Below are 20,123 nucleotides of genomic sequence, written 5' to 3' on the forward strand. Positions count from 1 at the left end.
CTGACTGGAGCGGGACATTATAGGCTACGTGCACAAGCGTCGTGACGAACTTCCGCTATTGTCAGAAGTCGGCATATCAGTTTCCGGTGTACGACTGTCTTCATCGGCATCCGCTATAAACAAACAAGATGAGTGCTGCTGTTGTACGAAACAAAGAGTTATAATGTGCGTGACACATCTAAGTTTCTAAGAACTGTTATGCTACAACTTTTATTTAAAAAAAAGTTTTGTCAGCATTGCGATTCTCTTTGTACACATATACTCTTTAATGGACGCATGCACGTTTAAACACAATTTAAACAACGTAGGCCTATTATTCCATGCATTACTTATATTAAATTGCTCAAGCAAGTGGTCAAATATTTAACTGTAAATTGACAAAAACAGCCGACTCTCATGCCTTTTCTTTTGCATTTAAATTTTAATAAAATAAATCTTGCATGTCACAAAGAACTTGTTTTTCCACCTCCACGAATGAGACGAGTGTTGTTCATTATGTCGCCTTGTTGAAGTAAATTGTAGTAGAGATCAGAGATCGTTTCCGCACAGAGTCTATTTTTTCTGTGCTGCAAACGCTGAATTAAAGTGACAGCGCATGTTTCGTGTGGTCAAAATGAACAAAGATTGACCTGAAAATTTATTCATTTCACCATAAATGCATTTAATTATATACTACTATTTTTCACAGTCATCTTTTTACTTTTAGAAGACCGGGGTAAAGCAAGGAAAACTACAATTTACTTCAGCAAGGCGACATTATGAACAACACTCGTCTCATTCGTTTAAATTTAAATGCAAAAGAAAAGGCATGAGAGTCGGCTGTTTTTGTCAGTTTACAGTTAAATATTTGACCACTTGCTTGAGCAATTTAATATAAGTAATGCATGGAATAATAGGCCTACGTTGTTTAAATTGTGTTTAAACGTGCATGCGTCCATTAAAGAGTATATGTGTACAAAGAGAATCGCAATGCTGACAAAACTTTTTTTTAAATAAAAGTTGCAGAAGTGTTTGTGGTACAGCCGTGAATCAGTTATTCACTGCAAACGCATCATATGTGAAGCACTATAGCGCCTGCACCACACACACACACTGCACACGGAGTATGTGTGAAACGGGCGTTAGATCCACCTACAGTTCTTAGAAACTTAGCTGTGTCACGCACATTATAACTCTTTGTTTCGTACAACAGCAGCACTCATCTTGTTCGTTTATAGCGGATGCCGATGAAGACAGTCGTAAACCGGAAACTGTTATGCCGACTTCTGACAATAGCGGAAGTTCGTCACGACGCTTGTGCACGTAGCCTATACCACATATATCTCTAAATCCTGTTTAAAACCTCTTAAAGCGAGGCTCAGTAGTTTCGGGATTTCTTCGCTGTATTCTCGCTTTTTGCTCACAGGTTTCTCTCTAGAGCTCCCCCACAGCTTCGGAATAGATATTTGACAACACTGTCGTAAAAACTCGTTGGCGATTCTCAAACACCAGAGGCTAGTAGATCAACGACATCAAAGCAGATGGGACATTCTTTAAAACGTCTTCTTCATTCGGGTTCGAACAGCGTGAGGGAGAGCAATAATGACAGCATTTTAGCAGATTTCTTTTGGCCGTAAAGCAATCACATCCCGTGTTTACATCGCGAGACCTGATATCACGCGATACTTCCTGACGCGGCGGCCGGCGGCCCGCCGGCTCAAAGTTGCAAGTGCGAATTTTCCGCTCACGGGCACCAGGGGGGTGCGAAACGACCACCATTCAACCCGAAATAAGTAATATAACCATTCCAATGACTCCGAAACTGTTCAGTTAAGGTAAAAAAGTTACTTAGTTCACCTTTAAATAGACATTTCAACAGTGCATCTCTTATATTCCCTGTTTCTGGACTATTATTTAAGATGCTGGATATTGTAAATGACTGACATCCTGAGGTTTGTATTTATTATCCAATCTTTTTGTTTTGTATTAGGACACACATGGTTCATGATTCAGAAATAGAGCTGGGCGATATGGCCAAAAATATCATCATAATTTGTTTGTTCACAATTAAACTCCACAGAGTAAGCTACCTTTTAATTTAGGGCCCAACATGTTTTTATTTTTCCCTAAAGTGTGTTTTTTATATATTTCTGGATTCTATGTTTTATGATTTAATACAAATGTATCATGTGTGTGTGTGTGCAGATGCTGAAAACAAAGAGAGCCTCATGCCTGTTTGAGTTTGTGTAGGAGACAAAACTGTGCCCTCATTCATACTGAGACACACAGAACATGCAGATTTATTAGCAACATGCACTGACTGGCTGCTGTCATGTTGATTATACTGTGTGATAGGCTGTTAGATTAATTCATATAGAGTCAAAATGACCAGAGCTCAGTGTTAGAATCTTGATCTCAATGTGATATAGTTTATTGCCCAGCCCTTTTCAAAATCCATGTTTTGTATCGCTAACCCATAACACACATTATAGCTCTGTGAGAAAGATCATGAATGCGGACATAAATGCAATCTAAACAGTAAATGAGTAAAAAACTATTATTATACCTGTATAACAGTGCCATTAGAAGAAGCATAAAAAAAAAAAAAAAATGCATTAACAAGTATTCAAGCAAAATTAGTTGCAAAATATAATTGAAATGAGGGACAATTTCCATTGTCACAAACACTAAAGTTTTTTAACACAGTTCGGGAAGAACACGTTAAAATGATCTATCCAATCAGCATCAGAGGAGGCCTATATACAGTGTGTGTGTGTGTGTGTGTGTGTGTGTGTGTGTGTGTGTGTGTGTGTGTGTTTTTCCTCTATGGGACACTTATTTTGATGGGTTTCTCTTTCTCCGGCATGTCCACGGGAGATGCAAAGACGTCTAGAAGAACTGTAAAAGTATGGTATTTGGGGTAAAAGACACAATAATTAACATGATAATAAACAGTCGGCTGACTTTTCCATTTGTTGACATGATGTGATGCTGCGGCGGAGACAAGGAGAAAGCGGGATCCAAATGCAGTGTAATTTATTAAATAGACTCTAGACTTTACAAACATAGATTTTGGGAACATGACTCGGGACAGGACAACCGGGAACAGCACTCAACAATGAAACAAGAACTCACAAAGACTGAACTCAAACACAGGGCTTAAATACAAGGACAAACAAGCTAAACAAGATAACAAGGGGGCGTGGTCAATCTGAAACACCTGGGGAGACTAATCAACATAATGGGGAACAGATGAACACGGGACATGACAGAGGAACACAGACCTGAATCATTACATAGCCCTCCCCTTAAGAGTGGCTACCAGACACTCCCCAGAAAACAAAAGTCCAGGAGGGTGGTGAAGCGGAGGTGGTCCCGGGGGAGGGATGGAGGGCCAGACCCACACAGGGAATGGCAAAGGTGGGCCTGGACCATGAAACGGAATAGGGTCTGGAGACCGCAGCAATACGGGAGACCAGGGCGGAGCAGGCGACCAGGGCGGAGCAGGCGACCCCTCGGACGACCAGGGCGGAGCAGACGACCAAGGCGGAGCGGACCCCTCGGGCGACCAGGGCGGAGCAGACGACCCCTCGGACGTCGGCTGACGTCTGAGTCTCGAACAGACTCCGGCTCAGGAACAGACTCCGGCTCAGCGGCGGCCATCTTGTACGGTGACACTGGCTCGGCGGCGGCCATCTTGTCCGGAGACTAGGGCTGTCACGATATTCAATTTTTCACACCACGGTTATCGTGAGCAAAATATATCACGATATCAATATATCAGGGGGGGGGGACAGTCAAATTAATTTGTACTTAATTTATTTCTTTTTTACTCAACATACACAAGGAATACTGATCAACAAGGCACATGTATTTTAACTTATTGCCTTCTCAGACATTAAACTCATTTTTACTTATTTTCTCTTTTTTACCCAACAAGCATTAGGAATACTGATAAACAATGCACATGTATTTTTACTTATTGCCTTCTCAGACATTAAACTCATTTTACTGATAAACAATGCACATGTATGTTAACTTATTGCCTTCTCAGACATTAAACTCATTTTACTGATAAACAATGCACATGTATTTTAACTTACTGCCTTCTCAGACATTAAACTCATTTTTACTTATTTTCTCTTTTTTACCCAACAAGCATTAGGAATACTGATAAACAATGCACATGTATTTTTACTTATTGCCTTCTCAGACATTAAACTAATTTTACTGATAAACAATGCACATGTATGTTAACTTATTGCCTTCTCAGACATTAAACTCATTTTACTGATAAACAATGCACATGTATTTTAACTTACTGCCTTCTCAGACATTAAACTCATTTTTACTTATTTTCTCTTTTTTACCCAACAAGCATTAGGAATACTGATAAACAATGCACATGTATTTTTACTTATTGCCTTCTCAGACATTAAACTCATTTTACTGATAAACAATGCACATGTATGTTAACTTATTGCCTTCTCAGACATTAAACTCATTTTACTGATAAACAAGGCACATGTATGTTAACTTATTGCCTTCTCAGACATTACACTAATTTTTGCTTAATTTCTCTTTTTTACCCAACAAGCATTAGGAATACTGATCAACAAGGCACATGTATTTTAACGTATTGCCTTCTCAGACATTAAACTCATTTTTGCTTAATTTCTCTTTTTTACCCAACAAGCATTAGGAATACTGATAAACAATGCACATGTATTTTTACTTATTGCATTCACAATCTATGGCAGATTTGTGTGAAGGAAGACAAGCATATTAAGTTTGTCTGGTTTCAAACTGGAGCGAAACACTGTCTGAATGTTTCCTGAAGAACTGAAAAGTCTTTCTGATGCAACACTGGTGGCGGGAATGCAAAGGATCTTCTGTGCCAGTTTTGCCAACCTTGGAAACTCCTCCTCATTATCCTTCCACCACTGAAGTGGGTCTTTATCGACAGCAATAGTGGGCAAGGATGTGTAAACAGAAACTTCTTGAAATGCTAGTGTAGATTTCACCATGTCTGCTGATTGGTTTTTCTCCAGTTTTTTCATTGTTATCATTTTGAGAATACCAGCCAAGCCGTTTGGGGCCTCAGGGACAGAGACACTGGTCCCCTCATCTTCACATTCTCCTCTGGCAGAAGACTCCTGTGAGAGAGTAGAAGTGCTACCTTCATTTGCAGAAGACTCCTGCGTGACCTGTTGCTCTAGCTGTCCTTTGATCGATTCTGCCTCTTCCACGAAGTTCAACTTGAAGCGGGGGTCAAGTACACAGGCCATGTTAATCACTGTAAAATAACCAGAAAGAAGCTCATAAAACCAATCAGTCACGATGAGTAATAATGATATACAGATGGTGGACAACCAAAATGCCTATTACCGCCGCGCCAGCCGCCGCGCCAGCCGCCGCGGCGAAATCACCGCGGCGAAAATAAACCAGCCGCATTTCAAAGTCGTTCCCGAAATGACCGCCAGGTGGCGCAAAGGGACATTGTGCAAAACAGCAGCAATTGCCGCATTTTAAAATGTAAGTGGGTTAAATATAAAACCCTAAGCCTAATAGGCATATTTTTCATATATATAAATAGGCATATTAGGCTACACAGAATAGAACCAAAGATAGAATCAATTTTAGAACTGAAAAAATAGAATCAAAAGTTAAAAATAGAGACGATATTAGGAGCAATGACGCGGAATATTTTTACTATTCTATCGAGGAATTAGATAGGCTAAATGAAGAGCTCTCGTGAGCGATACAATTGCATAGTAATTTATAGTGATTTCAAAAGCAGTCCTTTAAAAAAAAAAATACATGGAGTAGTGTGGCATAATTTTTGAGAGATTACGCGGAACGCGTTTTAGTTAAGATCCTGGTTTCAATGCCCTTAATGTATATAGGCTTGGCTACTGCTTTAAAAAAATGTCACAACGCGTTTTGACATTGTTTTGAATTAAACATTGAAGTTTAAAATGTAGTGTTTTGGCACACCAGGCCGAGTGGCGTTACACATTGTTCAAAAATCAGGTTTTATTCTGGCATGTTGAACTGGCGTTAGATTTTTTTTTTTTTTTTTTTTTTTTGATTTATTAGATTTAGATTTTAGATTTCGTTAGATTTTTTTTTCTCATAACAGCTAAAATAACTAATATATGCCTTGTCTTAATATGACCTACTTAATATAGGCAATAGGCATATAATAGCCTATATAATAAATTAGCAAAACTTGGCCACTAAATATTTAATTTTCAATTATTTTAATTATCACAATTAAAGTTTTAATTTTATTAAATTGAACAAGCGCAACAATCAGCATTTAATCAAATATTCTAAAAGATGTATTATTAATAATAATGTTATTTCAACATAATATTTCGTTTTTTCGACATGTGTGCGTGCAACAAGCAAGATGTGTAGCCTATTTGTAAATCCGGTGATGCGTGCATTGATTTTTATCAATAAACTAGTGTTTTCTGACAGTGTCGACTGCAAAGATGAAGTTGACGATCGCCATATTTGTAGTGAACGCACCTAGAGAGAAATGCCCATATAGACATAATCAGAGAGTAGCCTTTTTCTTTTCGTTTTGAATTATTTCGTTTGAAGACATTTCAAGCTTTGTGTATTTGATGTATTTATCATGTCTGTGTGAGGCATACGCTGAGTTTCGTTAAGTTAGGATGAGATGCGCTCCAGCTGACGTGCAACGCAAGTGACCGCGCGGGCGCCTCCATGATTAGTGTCTGTTATATTTGCTTCTCTTACTTATTTAAATCCAAAAATTGATTAAAATTAAGATACAATTTATAGAAAACGAAATTCACTTTAAAGAAAGGTTTTCTACTAAACAAAACGTAATGAAGTGGTCAAAATCATGTCTGACCCACTCCATATCCATCTCTCGATATAATGCATCCTATCTTACTCGTGCTGTTCACTTTTCATATTCAACATAGATGGAAAAAAATAACATTATAATATTTTAACAAATATGATACTAAATGAGATTATTTAATGGCTACAACAGTATAGTAGGCCTATAGACTTTTTTTTTTTAGAATAGAATTTTGCTGTGCACTTGCATATTAGTGTCAGCTGGGAAAGAAATATAGAGACCAGACCTCTTGGAACTTTAACTGAATACATAGCGTTGGTAAAGCATACTGAAATTACATCCCTACAAATTTATTAGGCCCTACTGAAAATAAATGTATCGAATTTAAGCAAAGTAGCCTAAATGTTAAGACTGTAAGCCCTTTGCTTTTTTACGTAGCCTATAAAGGACTCTTATAGCCGACTTTGTGTTAATTTAATTTGTAGAGGATTTTTTTAACTCAAACATTAACACTGAAATAAATGAAACTAAATTATTGTAAATTTTTTGGCACACCACGACGAGTGGCGCTATGCATTGTTCTAAAGCCAGGTTTTATTCTGGCATGTTGAATTAGTGTTCGACAAACGCGGCGGCGCGTTCATTTGAATGAAGAGCGTTTGAGCGAACACACACTGGAACGTTAGGCCATGTCGCAACGAGTGAATCGTGGCCGAGTGGTTGAACTTACGTTACGATCATTTATATGACACGGGTTCGAATCCCGAACTAACTTGGACTACTGATATTTTTATATTAGCCTATTAATGCATTAATGCGTTTAAACGACAAACAATAAAATCAGAACCAGTATTCTGTTGCATTCATGGTTTCAGTGGCAGTAATGCATCCACGGCTTTTCAAAATGTCACAAAGCGTTTTGAGATTGTTTTGAATGAAATATTGAAGTTTATAATTAAGTGTTTTGGCACACCACGACGAGTGGCAAACTCTTTGTTTTGTTTTGCAAACTCAGCTAGCCTGTGGGGGGTTTGGAGAAGGCAATAGTTGCTTTATCGTGGGGGTGCAGGACAGAGGTGTTAATGTTCCGTCTTTCATATGGAGAGTGTCGGAGCCAGCCTGAGCCTGATGAGCAGGCAAAGGCTAAATTCTTTTAAGGATTAATCTCAAAATCTCCAAAAGTCCATAGCCTATGTACAGTAGGCCCTATATCTTATTAAATTATATATTGTAGTTTTATTGATTGTATTTAAAGGTTTTCCACACACAATTTCAATTTAGCAGATACAGAGCTCTTTAATTCGCGACCCACCTCGTTTTATTGTAAGGTGAATTCAGCAAGGCATGTTGTATCTTTGAAGGAACAAAAGCTATTTGTTACTGCCACTGAAACCATGAACGCAACAGAATACTGGTTCTGATTTTATTGTTTGTCGTTTAAACGCATTAATAGGCTAATATAAAAATATCAGAAGTCCAAGTTAGTTCGGGATTCGAACCCATGTCATCTATATGACCGTAACGTAAGTTCAACCACTCGGCCACGATTCACTCGTTGCGACATGGCCTAACGTTCCAGTGTGTGTTCGCTCAAACGCTCTTCATTCAAATGAACGCGCCGCCGCGTTTGTCCAACACTAATTCAACATGCCAGAATAAAACCTGGCTTTAGAACAATGCATAGCGCCACTCGTCGTGGTGTGCCAAAAAAATTACAATAATTTAGTTTCATTTATTTCAGTGTTAATGTTTGAGTTAAAAAAAAATCCTCTACAAATTAAATTAACACATTTTTTGGATTTTTTCTTTCGTGATTTGTGTGGATGACACACAGCGACATATACAGTATTATCAGCTGTATTATTAATGCTTAATTTCGAGAAAGACCCGCCGCGCGCAGTGAGGGAGACCAAACTTAGTAAAAAAAATATCCAGCGCGAGAGAGGCAAAGAAAAACGCCTGTTCTTAATTTATGTTGCTTTGAACTTTTTTCGTTTTGTACCGTTTTAATTTTTTAATTTAGCTGCAATTTCTTTGACAATAGAAATTTAAAATGTTGCAAGAATAAGATTCTGTGTTTCTTATTTTGCATCACAAAGGGAATAAACTCTATCGATGCAACCCTGTTTAAATAAATAAACTGTCCCGACACTTTATTCATATACCTTGAAATGTGCGATGGGTTTTCAAACTTAATTAATTTTCTTTTTCTTTTACATTTTCATTTTCATTGTTTATTTTTTAATTGAAAGTAAAACTGTATTGAAAGTATTTTTCTGATTTGTTCGATCTGTTTTGAAAAATGTCTTCCGTTGCTATGGCCGGGTATCACTGTCAGTCATCTCAATCTCGTGAATGATTCACACACACAAAAAAAATAATTTAGCAGATTAAAGACGAGCTTCATCATCTTCATTTTCTGGTGCAATCGGCTGACAGTCTTCCTTCATCAGATGTGTCGTCTTTGCAGCGGCACAACTGGAATGTTGCAAATTTATGTTGTAATGTACAATTGATAATTAAACAAGACGATTGACTTTAATAAACAGATGCATATTTAAGCATCAAGAACGGAAAAACAAACACTGTCAGCTACACTGAGATTCGATCTCAGATCGTTTGAAGCTCCGAAAGGCTATTGTAAATGCCTTGACCACAGAGCTATCGTCTGAATAGCCTAGGTCTACTACTGTTTGTTCGGTATTTGAACCGATTTGAATTCGGCCACGAATTTGTTTTGTTTTATTTTGTTTTAAATGTATTTTTACATATTTTGCTTTCGTTAATGTTAACCAATTCTGTTGTAGCATAATAGGCCTATATTTTTTCCCTAAAAGTTTGTTTTATTCTCTGCTTTGTTTTATATTTTTACATATTCAATCAGTCTCATTTTTGTTCAAATAATGAAAAAAGTTTTTTTTTTTTTTTTTTTTTTTTACAAGATCTTGCCATGTTTCTTTCTTTTTTTCAATTTTTTTTAAAATAAACAGATAGGAAACTTACCTTTTAAAATGCCGCAGTTGCTGCTGTTTTGCCCTGTCACTTGCGGCACCCGGTATAGCCTAGTCATTTCGCGAACGACTTGAAATTCGACTGGTTTATTTTTGCTGCGGCAGTAATAGGCATTGTGGTTGATTATTTATTAAATAATTCAATTGATAATCATAACAACATGTAAGCCTATTTAATTCTGAATATAACAAAGAATGCTTAAACCGACTAACATCGGTTAGTAACTGCAAGTCCTGAAAATGTTTTAATTTTATGTAAGTAAATGACAAGTAACCTATTGACATAGCCTTTCTAAATTATAGAAAAACTGGGCACACAATTTTAACGTGTCTACTTTGTTTAAATTTAATGAATTTGAATTCGTTTAACCACAATATTTATCTTGAATTTATCTGTGGCATCTCAGCTCAGATTACTGCCGCGGCAGATTACGTCATAAAGAGAATAAACTGACACTTTTCAAAGTCTGTGATTACAGCGCCACTCAGCGGTAAAAGGCAGCAAATACACATCCCAATTTTGCCGCCGCGGGAACGGCGGCGGTAAAAGTCTCATTCTGGTTGTCCACCATCTGTAAGAATAAGGTGAGGTTGGAGAAATGTGTGGCACCGGCCTACTCACCATTAGCCATATCAGAATCCTCATACCGCTCTTTTAAGTTCTTGCAGATAGCATGTTTCATGCTCCTCACCAGGCTGCTGTCATCATCCTTTTCTGCCAGGATGGATTCAGTCAGATGCTGAAGGACAGGCCTCAGGGATGAGATTGTGATGCATTTCTCTGAAGCCAGGGAATCGGTAAAGGTTCTGAGTGGCTTCAGCACCCTACATGTGTCCTCAAGTGTAGAGATGTATGACCCCCTTAGTACAAGATGCCTGGTATTTCTGTCAGCCATGAGAGTTGCTGTCACCGCAGCATGTTGTTCAACAAATCTGCAAACATTATATTATATTAAGTTATAAACAAATTCCTAATCTACAGAACAGGCTTGCTGAGAAGCATGCAGCAGATGTATTTGTGCGCACGTGTCTATGAGTGAGAAAAGTACTAACTAACTGTTACTACAAGTGAGTTAGTAAAAGGAATGCATTTCTTTATATGTTGTTTTCATTAACATTTGTAACATGTGCCTTTTAAGCTTATGCTGAGTTGACACTGGCAGAATAATTAACTGAACAGGGTATTGCCATGCACAAGAAATTCATACATACCTAGAAATCATGTCATATGTAGACCCCCATCTGGTGACAACATCTTGTATCAAGGTATGTTGAGGAAGATTAAGTTCTGCTTGCTTTTTTGCCAGCTCTCTCCTTCTCTTCCATGAGTGGTTAAATCCTTGGACGACACTCCTGCAAGCCCTCACCGCAGCATCCACTTGGTCAATCTTCAGGGCCTTTCCAAGTGCAAGATTTAAATTATGTCCAAAGCAGCTGAGCCAGTTTGATGGGAGGAGGGATTTAAATGCAGCCTTCATATTTGTGCCATTGTCAGTGGTGACACACACCACTGCTGACTGCTGAATTCCCCACTCTTGAATTAGGTTTTCAAAAGTCTCTTTAATGTTTACACTGGTGTGGTCATCAGGTAAAAATGCAGTCTCTAAACATGCAGCTTTCATTTCCCATGCTGGTGTGATAAAATGAACTGTTAAGCTCATATAGGGGTGTCCAGTATTACTGGTCCAGAGATCAGTTGTAAATGCAAATTGGTTTGCTTCAGCCAAAGAGTTGGCAATGTCATCTTTTAATTGTACGTACATATTAGGGATTTCTTTTTCAGAAAAGTGTTGTCTTCTTGGGAGTTTGTATTTTGGAGCAACTGTTTTCATCAGAGCATTAAATCCTGGCCTCTCTACCATTCTAAAGGGCATCATGTCCTTTGCAATAAAGTAGGCTAGTGACTTAGTGATGGCTGTGTCTTTACATGCACTAGCCATGTCTGCATTTTTTTTTTTTTCAACAGACTCAAAAATCGTCAGCTGACCTGAAACTCTGTCTCTGGCTTTCTGTGGCTTTTTTGGAGCTCCCTATGAAATAACAAGAGAGAAAAACTGTCAGGTTCAACAGTATATGAAATAATATTAACATCAACACTGATATTTTAACCTGTTAACTTGCACAACGTTACCCATACATTAAAATATTTTATTACATGGCTTGGTTGAATTCCAATGTAGAATGCGGTCTGTTATTTCTTGATAACAGACCGTTGCCATGAAAAACAGAGCGTTGCTATGGATTCGGTTCTGTTTAGCGAAAGCAATACAATCGTTTTTAAATCAATAAAATCCTTTTTAAATCAATAATTTCTGTCAAAGTAATGATTTAATTGCTAGGTAGCCATGTAAAAAGCGGGATAATGTATATTATGATATATACAAAAAATATCACGTGCAATCACGTGTGTTGTAACACACACACACACACAAATAAGACGAGTAAAGAAAACGAGGTAACATTACTTAATAAACGATGACCCTTAAATATGAACACAGAAATCCGCTGTTAACAGGTTAATGTCACATTTCTCATTCCATGACTAGTAAAATAATCACAACTTACTCTCTGTAAAATGGCGTAATCCGCAGGATGATGGACACGGAGATGGGTAAAAAGGTTGGTGGTGTTGCCCCCCTTTGCACCGACCGTAGCGCGACAAATTCTGCAGATTGGGCTGTCTAAGATGCTGTTTTCATTAAAGCCAAAAAACTCCCATACTGGCGAGCTTACTTTCTTCGGGTGTGGACAGATCGTTTCACTCTCTCGCGGCTCAGATGACATGCCGCCACTTGTCGCTTCTTCTCAGAATAATGGCTGGCTCGGGACGCGCGCGCGCTGCTTCTTCTTGCTTGATAGGTGTCAGCGGGTGCAATACTGCCACCAGAGAGGTTAACCAGGTACTGCGCTGGAGTATTTACGCGTCATGTTATCATACGAGTGCTATTCATTTTAAACATCGTGGTTGTTTCCAGTACCGGTATATTGTTACACTCTAAATTAACACGGTGTCGATATTTCATGATTTGAATATCACGATTATCGTCAATACCGGTATATTGCGACACCCCTACCGGAGACACTGGCTCGGCGGCGGCCATCTTTTCCGAAGACACTGGCTCGGCGGCGGCCATATTGTCCGGAGACACTGGCTCGGCGGCGGCCATATTGTCCGGAGACACAGGCTCGGCGGCGGCCATATTGTCCGAAGACACAGGCTCGGCGGCGGCCATATTGTCCGGAGACACTGGCTTGGCGGCGGCCATCTTGTCCAGAGACACTGGCTTGGCGGACGTGACATGAACTGACTCTGGAACGGCAGACGTGATGTGAAGAAACTCAGGCTCGGAAGGGCTGACGTGAAGAAACTCAGGCTCAGCAGACGTGACGTAAACAGTCTCTGGATCAACAGATTTGACATGAACAGTCTCTGGATCGGCAGATATGACGTGAACCGTCTTTGGATCTGCAGAACTGACGTGAAGCGTCTCTGGAACAGCAAAAGTGACGTGAAGTGCAGGCTCAACAGGAATGTACTCAGGCTGGACGGACGGGACGTGAATTGGCTCAGGCTCAGGGGGTACTGTGAGCTTGTGGGGTTCTTCAATTACCAAGCCCACAGTAAATGATGAACCGCCCAGGAGAAGAGCCAGGTTGATATACCCCTCTAGGGTCCATCCGGCATTATCATCCGGCATCAGAGCGATCTCCTCATCTAGCCCACTCCAAAATATGTCCATGAGCTGAGAGTCCTCTAATGATGCTAAATGACAGCATGTCAAATAGTCCTTAGCATACCTCTCGATGGGCTGGCCATCCTGGAACAGAGGATAGCCAACTTCTTAGAGCACCATTGCTTACAGCTACTGGATCCATTTCATTGGTGAGTTCTTCTGTGATGCTGCAGCGGAGACAAGGAGAAAGCGGGATCCAAATGCAGTGTAATTTATTAAATAGACTCTAGACTTTACAAACATAGATTCCAGGAACATGACTCAGGACAGGACAACCAGGAACAGCACTCAACAATGAAACAAGAACTCACAAAGACTGAACTCAAACACAGGGCTTAAATACAAGGACAAACAAGCTAAACAAGATAACAAGGGGGCGTGGTCAATCTGAAACACCTTGGGAGACTAATCAACATAATGGGGAACAGATGAACACGGGACATGACAGAGGAACACAGACCTGAATCATTACACATGACATGGTTAGATTCAGATGGTAAATATATTATATCAAATTGGCTGTCCACCTTAGAGATAATCACCATATTTATAATTAAACATCATACTTTAATATAATAATTTCATAAAACAAAATACCATTATTCGTTTCTACTGTAAATCTATGTTAAATCAATATGGGATCTCATTCAATGCTTTTAGAATCTTTACTTTTTTTTAAATAATTGTGTTTCTGTATTTTTAAAATGTTTAATTAATAATACAGACAATGTTTTTTTTATTTTATTTTTTTTATAAAAATGTCATCACATAACCCATAGAGATCGCACTGTCAGAGAGTTTGGGAATATTCACACATCATTTATACTCATAAAACATGATATCAGAGTTTTAAAATCAAACATTTTAAAGAGAACAATACATCACGGTTGTTTAAACCAATGAGCATTAAACTGTGTCGTCAGCAAGTCGTTTCCCATCATGCTTTTGATCAGCGCAGTCGGTGGAGAGCAGCTGCGCACGACTGCAGAATCCGACACGGCCGCCTTGCGCTCGCCAGAGTTTCTGACATACGTCAGCATGACATCACAGCAAGGCGGACCGCTCTCGGCACATTTCTAACCGGCATTTATCTCGCGGTGATCACCGGTGATCGGTTCTGCACAGATTTCTCATTTGTCCTTTATTTGTCCATGTTTGGGCCTAAGTTTACATTTACATTTACATTTAGTCATTTAGCAGACGCTTTTATCCAAAGCGACTTACAAATCAGGACTAAATTAAGCGAGTCATCATGAAGAGGCAAAAGACAACAACAACGCAAGAAGTGTTCAGAATACGAAGTTCAGGCATTATTCAGAGTAGCATAAGCATGATAGGTGGGATTTTAAGGGAAAGGTTTTTTTTTTTTTTTTTTTTTTTTTTTAATGAGTTTAGGTGCTCATGGAAGAGATGGGTTTTCAGCTGTTTTTTGAATGTTGTCAGGGATTCAGCATTCCGGATAAGGGTGGGGAGAGTGTTCCACCAGCATGGAACTGTGAATGAGAATGATCTGGAAAGTGATTTTGTGGCTTTCTGTGATGGAACCACGAGACGTCGCTTGTTGATTGATCGTAGGCGTCTGGTGGGGATGTAGGCTCGTAGGAGTGAGTGAAGGTAGGAGGGAGCTGAGCCTGTGATAGATCTGTAAGCAAGCGTCAATGCCTTGAACTTGATGCGAGCAGCGAGAGGTAGCCAGTGCAGAGAGATTAACAGAGGGGTGACGTGGGCCCTCTTGGGCTCGTTGAAGACAAGACGAGCTGCAGCATTCTGGATCATCTGAAGAGGTTTGGTAGCACATGCTGGAAGACCGGCCAGAAGAGCATTGCAGTAGTCAAGCCTAGAAATGACCAGGGCCTGGACGAGGAGTTGTGTTGCGTGCTCAGTTAGGAAAGGCCTGATCTTCCTGATGTTGTGCAATGCAAACCTGCATGATCGAGCTGTCTTTGAAATGTGATCTGTGAAGGTCAGCTGGTCATCAAACGTTACTCCCAGATTTCTGACCGACCTTGATGGGGTGATTGATGATGAATCAAGCTGGATGGTGAAGTCGTGCTGTAGAGACGGATTGGCAGGGAGGACGAGCAGCTCAGTCTTTGCCAGGTTGAGCTGCAGGTGATGTTCCTTCATCCATGTGGAGATGTCTGCCAGACAGCTCGAGACCCGTGCAGCTACTGTGGGATCATCTGGTCGAAATGAGAGGAAGAGTTGTGTGTCATCAGCATAGCAGTGGTAGGAGAAGCCGTGTGCCTGTATGATGTGTCCCAGTGATGTAGTGTAGATGGAGAAGAGGAGGGGACCAAGAACTGAACCCTGGGGAACCCCTGTGGTCAGTTGGTGTGCTCTGGATACCTCGCCTCTCCATGCGACTTTGAAGGACCTACCTGTGAGATAGGATTCAAACCAGTCGAGTGAAGTTCCTGTGATGCCCAGTGATGAGAGGCTGGACATAAGGATCTGATGGTTCACGGTGTCGAAGGCAGCAGACAGATCAAGGAGAATGAGGAGTGAAGATTTGGAAGCAGCTTTTGCAATCCGTAGGGCTTCTGTGACCGACAGTAATGCAGTCTCAGTTGAATGCCCTTTCTTGAAGCCAGATTGGTTGACATCCAGCTGGTTGTTTAGAGACAAGAAGGATGTTACTTGGTTGAAAACAGCTCTTTCAAGTGTTTTTGCAATGAATGGTAGGAGAGAGATGGGTCTGTAATTCTCTACAAAAGATGTGTTTAGCGTTGGTTTTTTAAGCAGTGGAGTGACCCGAGCCTGCTTGAATGCTGTAGGGAAGGTGCCAGTATGGAGGGATGAGTTGATGATGTGTGTGAGTGCTGGTAGAAGTGTGGGAGAGATGGCTTGTAGAAGGTGTGAGGGGATGGGGTCTAGAGGGCAGGTGGTAGGGTGACTGGAGAGGAGAAGTGTAGATACTTCTTCCTCTGTTAGCGACGAAAAGGAGGACAGAGGGGTATTGGCTGTGGAAGGGGTCGGTCTGGGTTCTTGTGTGTGTGGAGCTGAGAATTGACTGCTGATAGTTGTTGTTTTGTTGGTGAAGAAGTTTGCAAAATCATCGGCAGTTAAGGAGGAGGAGGGTGGTGGTGGAGGTGGACAGAGGAGTGAGTTGAATGTCTTGAAGAGTCGTCGTGCGTTGGAGGAGCTGTTGATCTTGTTGTGGAAATAAGAAGATTTTGCAGCATGAACATCAGCAGAAAAGGACGAGAGGAGAGATTTATACATACTCAGGTCAGATGAGTCTTTTGATTTGCGCCATTTCCTCTCCGCTGCCCTGAGTTCGGTCCGGTGTTCACGAAGAACCTCAGATAGCCAGGGGTTAGAAGGAGTAGCGCGTGCTGGCCTGGAGGAGAGAGGGCAGATTTTGTCTAGAGTAGAGGTTAGTGTGGAGCATAGGGTATCCGTTGCAGTATTCACATCCAGAGATGAGAATTGTGAGGGTGGGGGAAGAGAAGAAGACACGGCAGAGGAGAGATGGGAGGGGGAAAGTGAGCGTAGGTTTCGCCTGAGGGTGACTGGTGGTGGGGTTGGTGGCGCAGGGGTAGCGAGTTGTAGACTGAAGGTGATGAGGAAATGATCTGAAACATGGAGAGGCCTCACCAAAATGTTGTCTGTGATGCAGTTGCGTGTGTAAACCAGGTCCAGTTGGTTGCCTGATTTGTGAGTACCTGTGGTGATGTGTCGTTTGAGATCGAAGGAGGCTAGTAGAGAGGTGAAGTCTGTTGCATGTGGTTTTTCGAGATGAATGTTGAAGTCACCGAAGACTAGAAGTGGGGTGCCGTCCTCAGGGAAAGAGGACAGCAGCACATCCAGCTCCTCTACGAAGTTACCCAGCTGACCTGGGGGGCGATAAATTACTACAATATGGATCTTACTGGGAGTTGTAAGTGTGATAGCATGATATTCAAATGAATTGTTGTTGCATAGAGAAGAGAGCGCTGAGTATTTCCAATTGTTGGAAACGAGAAGCCCTGTCCCGCCACCCCTCCCAGACTGGCGAGGGGAGTGAGAAAAGGAGAAATTGCTAGAGAGAGCAGCGGGGGTTGCTGAGTCTTCAGGACGAATCCAGGTCTCAGTCAAGCCCAGGATACTGAGAGTAGAATGAGATGCAAAGGCTGGAATGAAGTCAGCTTTGTTGACTGCTGACTGACAATTCCATAGACCCACGGAAAGAGAGAGAGGAGTGTGTGAGGATGAGAGAATGGGACGCAGATTAGCAGTATCGCGCTGCCTTGTGCGCATGATGAAAGGGCGTTGTCGAACGATAACAGGAATGTGTTGAAAACACATGCTGATTCGGGAGAAAGATAAGATAAGAAGTGGAAAGGGAAAAGGCGAATGTTAAGTGCCTTTCTGGTGTCCCTGCTCGGTGGAGTCGCGCAGGTAGAGTCGATGGTCTTTACCCGAGTCGGTCTTCACACGAGGAGGCTGAACACGACAGCTGAACGCTTCCGCTGACGCTTCCGCGACAGCGCGCGAAATACACAGATATACAGAATAATGCTTTCACCGCTTGAGTGAGTACAGCTGGTTCGGTCTTGCAATTAAGTGGATAACGCGATAATGGGCCAACTTTCGCTTTGAAAGTGCTAGGAGCAGAGGCTTAAAGTGCAAATTAGACTTTAACAATAATAATTTTCACTCGCGGCTGTTTGTTTAATGTGGCAACGCGTCCAACTAAAATACACAATTATGTGAAGTTAAAAATATAAGGGAAGCTGAGAATCGAAGATGGGCTTACCTTGACTACAAAGCAACGCTGACAATAACAAGAGAGCAGAGTATTCCAGAAAACACACAGTTGCGCGTTTCAGTCGAGCCTCTTGTTGCTCGCTTGTCCTACGGGAGTGAACTGAATCTCGTCTATTTAAAGGTATTCTAACAGATGCTGGTTCGGTCTTGCAATTAACTGGATAACGCGATAATGGGCCAACTTTCGCTTTGAAAGTGCTAGGAGCAGAGGCTTGACTACAAAGCAACGCTGACAATAACAAGAGAGCAGAGTATTCCAGAAAACACACAGTTGCGCGTTTCAGTCGAGCCTCTTGTTGCTCGCTTGTCCTGTTATGATTGAAGTTATGATTCAAGTCGAGGTTCTAGTGCTAAAATTATTTTAATCATCATAATATAATAATTACTTTTATAATAGTCATTAGTAATAGTAATGCTTGTTGTTCATTTGTCTCAAAAGTATCATAATATTTGTTTGTCAGCGGTGCATTTAACTGTTCATTAGTGCTGTTGATATCAGTCACAAATTTTAATCATCAGCAAACAGGCACACAATAAGACATCAAAAGATGTTTAAAATTATTGATTTAAAAACAATAAATTAGAAAATAGAAAAGTGAGAAGACAGTCATTCTCACGGTCTTGCAACCAAAAATAGCCTGTGATAATTGTCTTACAGTGTCATAAATTCAGCATGATCATCTCACAGTGTGTTTTCTGCTACGACCTACATCTACTGACTAGCCAATAAAAATGCAATATGGTGAGTTCTCCCCAGCTAGGACAAAGGATTCCTGAAGTGGAAAGAAAGGGGTCTAGTGGTATTGGAGCAGCTGTTTGACGGAGCAGTCCTGAAATCATTTGATCAGCTCAAAGAGAAATATGATTTACCAAACCAAGACTTCTTTAGGTACTTACAAATTAGACATTACTTGCAAAACCACCAAGAATAGGAAAGCTCTGCTCCCTACCAACAAAAATAGAGCACTTATTTATATCAATAACAGAAGGAATAGTAAAGACAAAGTTTATATCACATATTTACAAGATATTGCAGGAAGAATTTAGAGAAAATAATTTAGATATTAAAGAAAAATGGGAACTAGAAATGAACACAATAATTACAGATAAGCAGTGGGAGACTTCATGCAGTCAAGGACACAGGGCAACCAGTAGTCCAAACTGGAAGGAATTTGGATGGAAAATTAAAATGAGATATTTTAGAAATCCATTCATAACATCAAAATGGAGCAACACCTCAGACGGCTGTTGGAGGGGCTGTGGCTTGGTGGGGGACCACACGCATATATTTTGGGACTGCCCAAAGATATTAGAATACTGGAAAAATGTACAAAAAAATAATACAAAATGTCTCTGTATAGATCTACCTCTTGAACCATCACACTTTATGCTAGGGGTACTGCCAGCTGATCTTGAAGAGAACAGCCAAACATGTTTGCTGAGAGTCCTTCTTTTAATAGCGAATAAGGTAATTACGGCCTCCTGGCTGAAGCCACACACTCCAACGGTTGCACAATGGAGGGAAAGAATCCAAGACGTTTATAACATGGAGCATACAACAGCATTATTACAACTAAAAGCAGATGTATTCCTAAATAAATGGTCATCCATTGCCCTACATTTTCATTTGATATGAATGATATGCAGAATTGTATTTAATAATTTTTTTTCCAAAAGCATTTGTGCATGCACATTTGTGTGTTGTGTATTCTCATTTTCTTTTCTTTTCTGAACATCATATATTTTCCTTAATTTTATTATTATTTTATTTATTTATTTATCTTAATGCATTGGTATTTTGCAATG

At 40.4% G+C, this 20,123-nt stretch overlaps 3 protein-coding genes across 3 annotated transcripts in view; 1 reads left to right on the forward strand and 2 right to left on the reverse strand.

The window, feature by feature from the left end:
* The window catches only part of LOC311291359 (uncharacterized protein), a 796,365-nt gene that overhangs the window by 581,661 nt on the left and 194,581 nt on the right, over positions 1 to 20,123 (forward strand). The window lies entirely within an intron of this gene.
* LOC311291423 (uncharacterized protein) overlaps positions 1 to 20,123 on the reverse strand; it is a gene marked incomplete at its 5' end in the record, with an annotated part of 543,326 nt that overhangs the window by 485,051 nt on the left and 38,152 nt on the right. The window lies entirely within an intron of this gene.
* LOC311291353 (E3 SUMO-protein ligase ZBED1-like) lies at positions 4,318 to 11,327 on the reverse strand. The gene is made up of 3 exons (XM_084410345.1): positions 11,044 to 11,327; positions 10,454 to 10,764; positions 4,318 to 5,275 (listed from the first exon to the last, which is right to left on the reverse strand). Exons 1-3 carry the CDS (start codon positions 11,307 to 11,309, stop codon positions 4,731 to 4,733), a joined length of 1,122 nt encoding a protein of 373 aa, XP_084266471.1. The 5' UTR covers positions 11,310 to 11,327; the 3' UTR covers positions 4,318 to 4,730.

Source organism: Rutilus rutilus (assembly GCF_951802725.1).
Source record: "Rutilus rutilus genome assembly, chromosome: 6".
Taxonomy (NCBI): Eukaryota; Metazoa; Chordata; class Actinopteri; order Cypriniformes; family Leuciscidae; genus Rutilus; species Rutilus rutilus.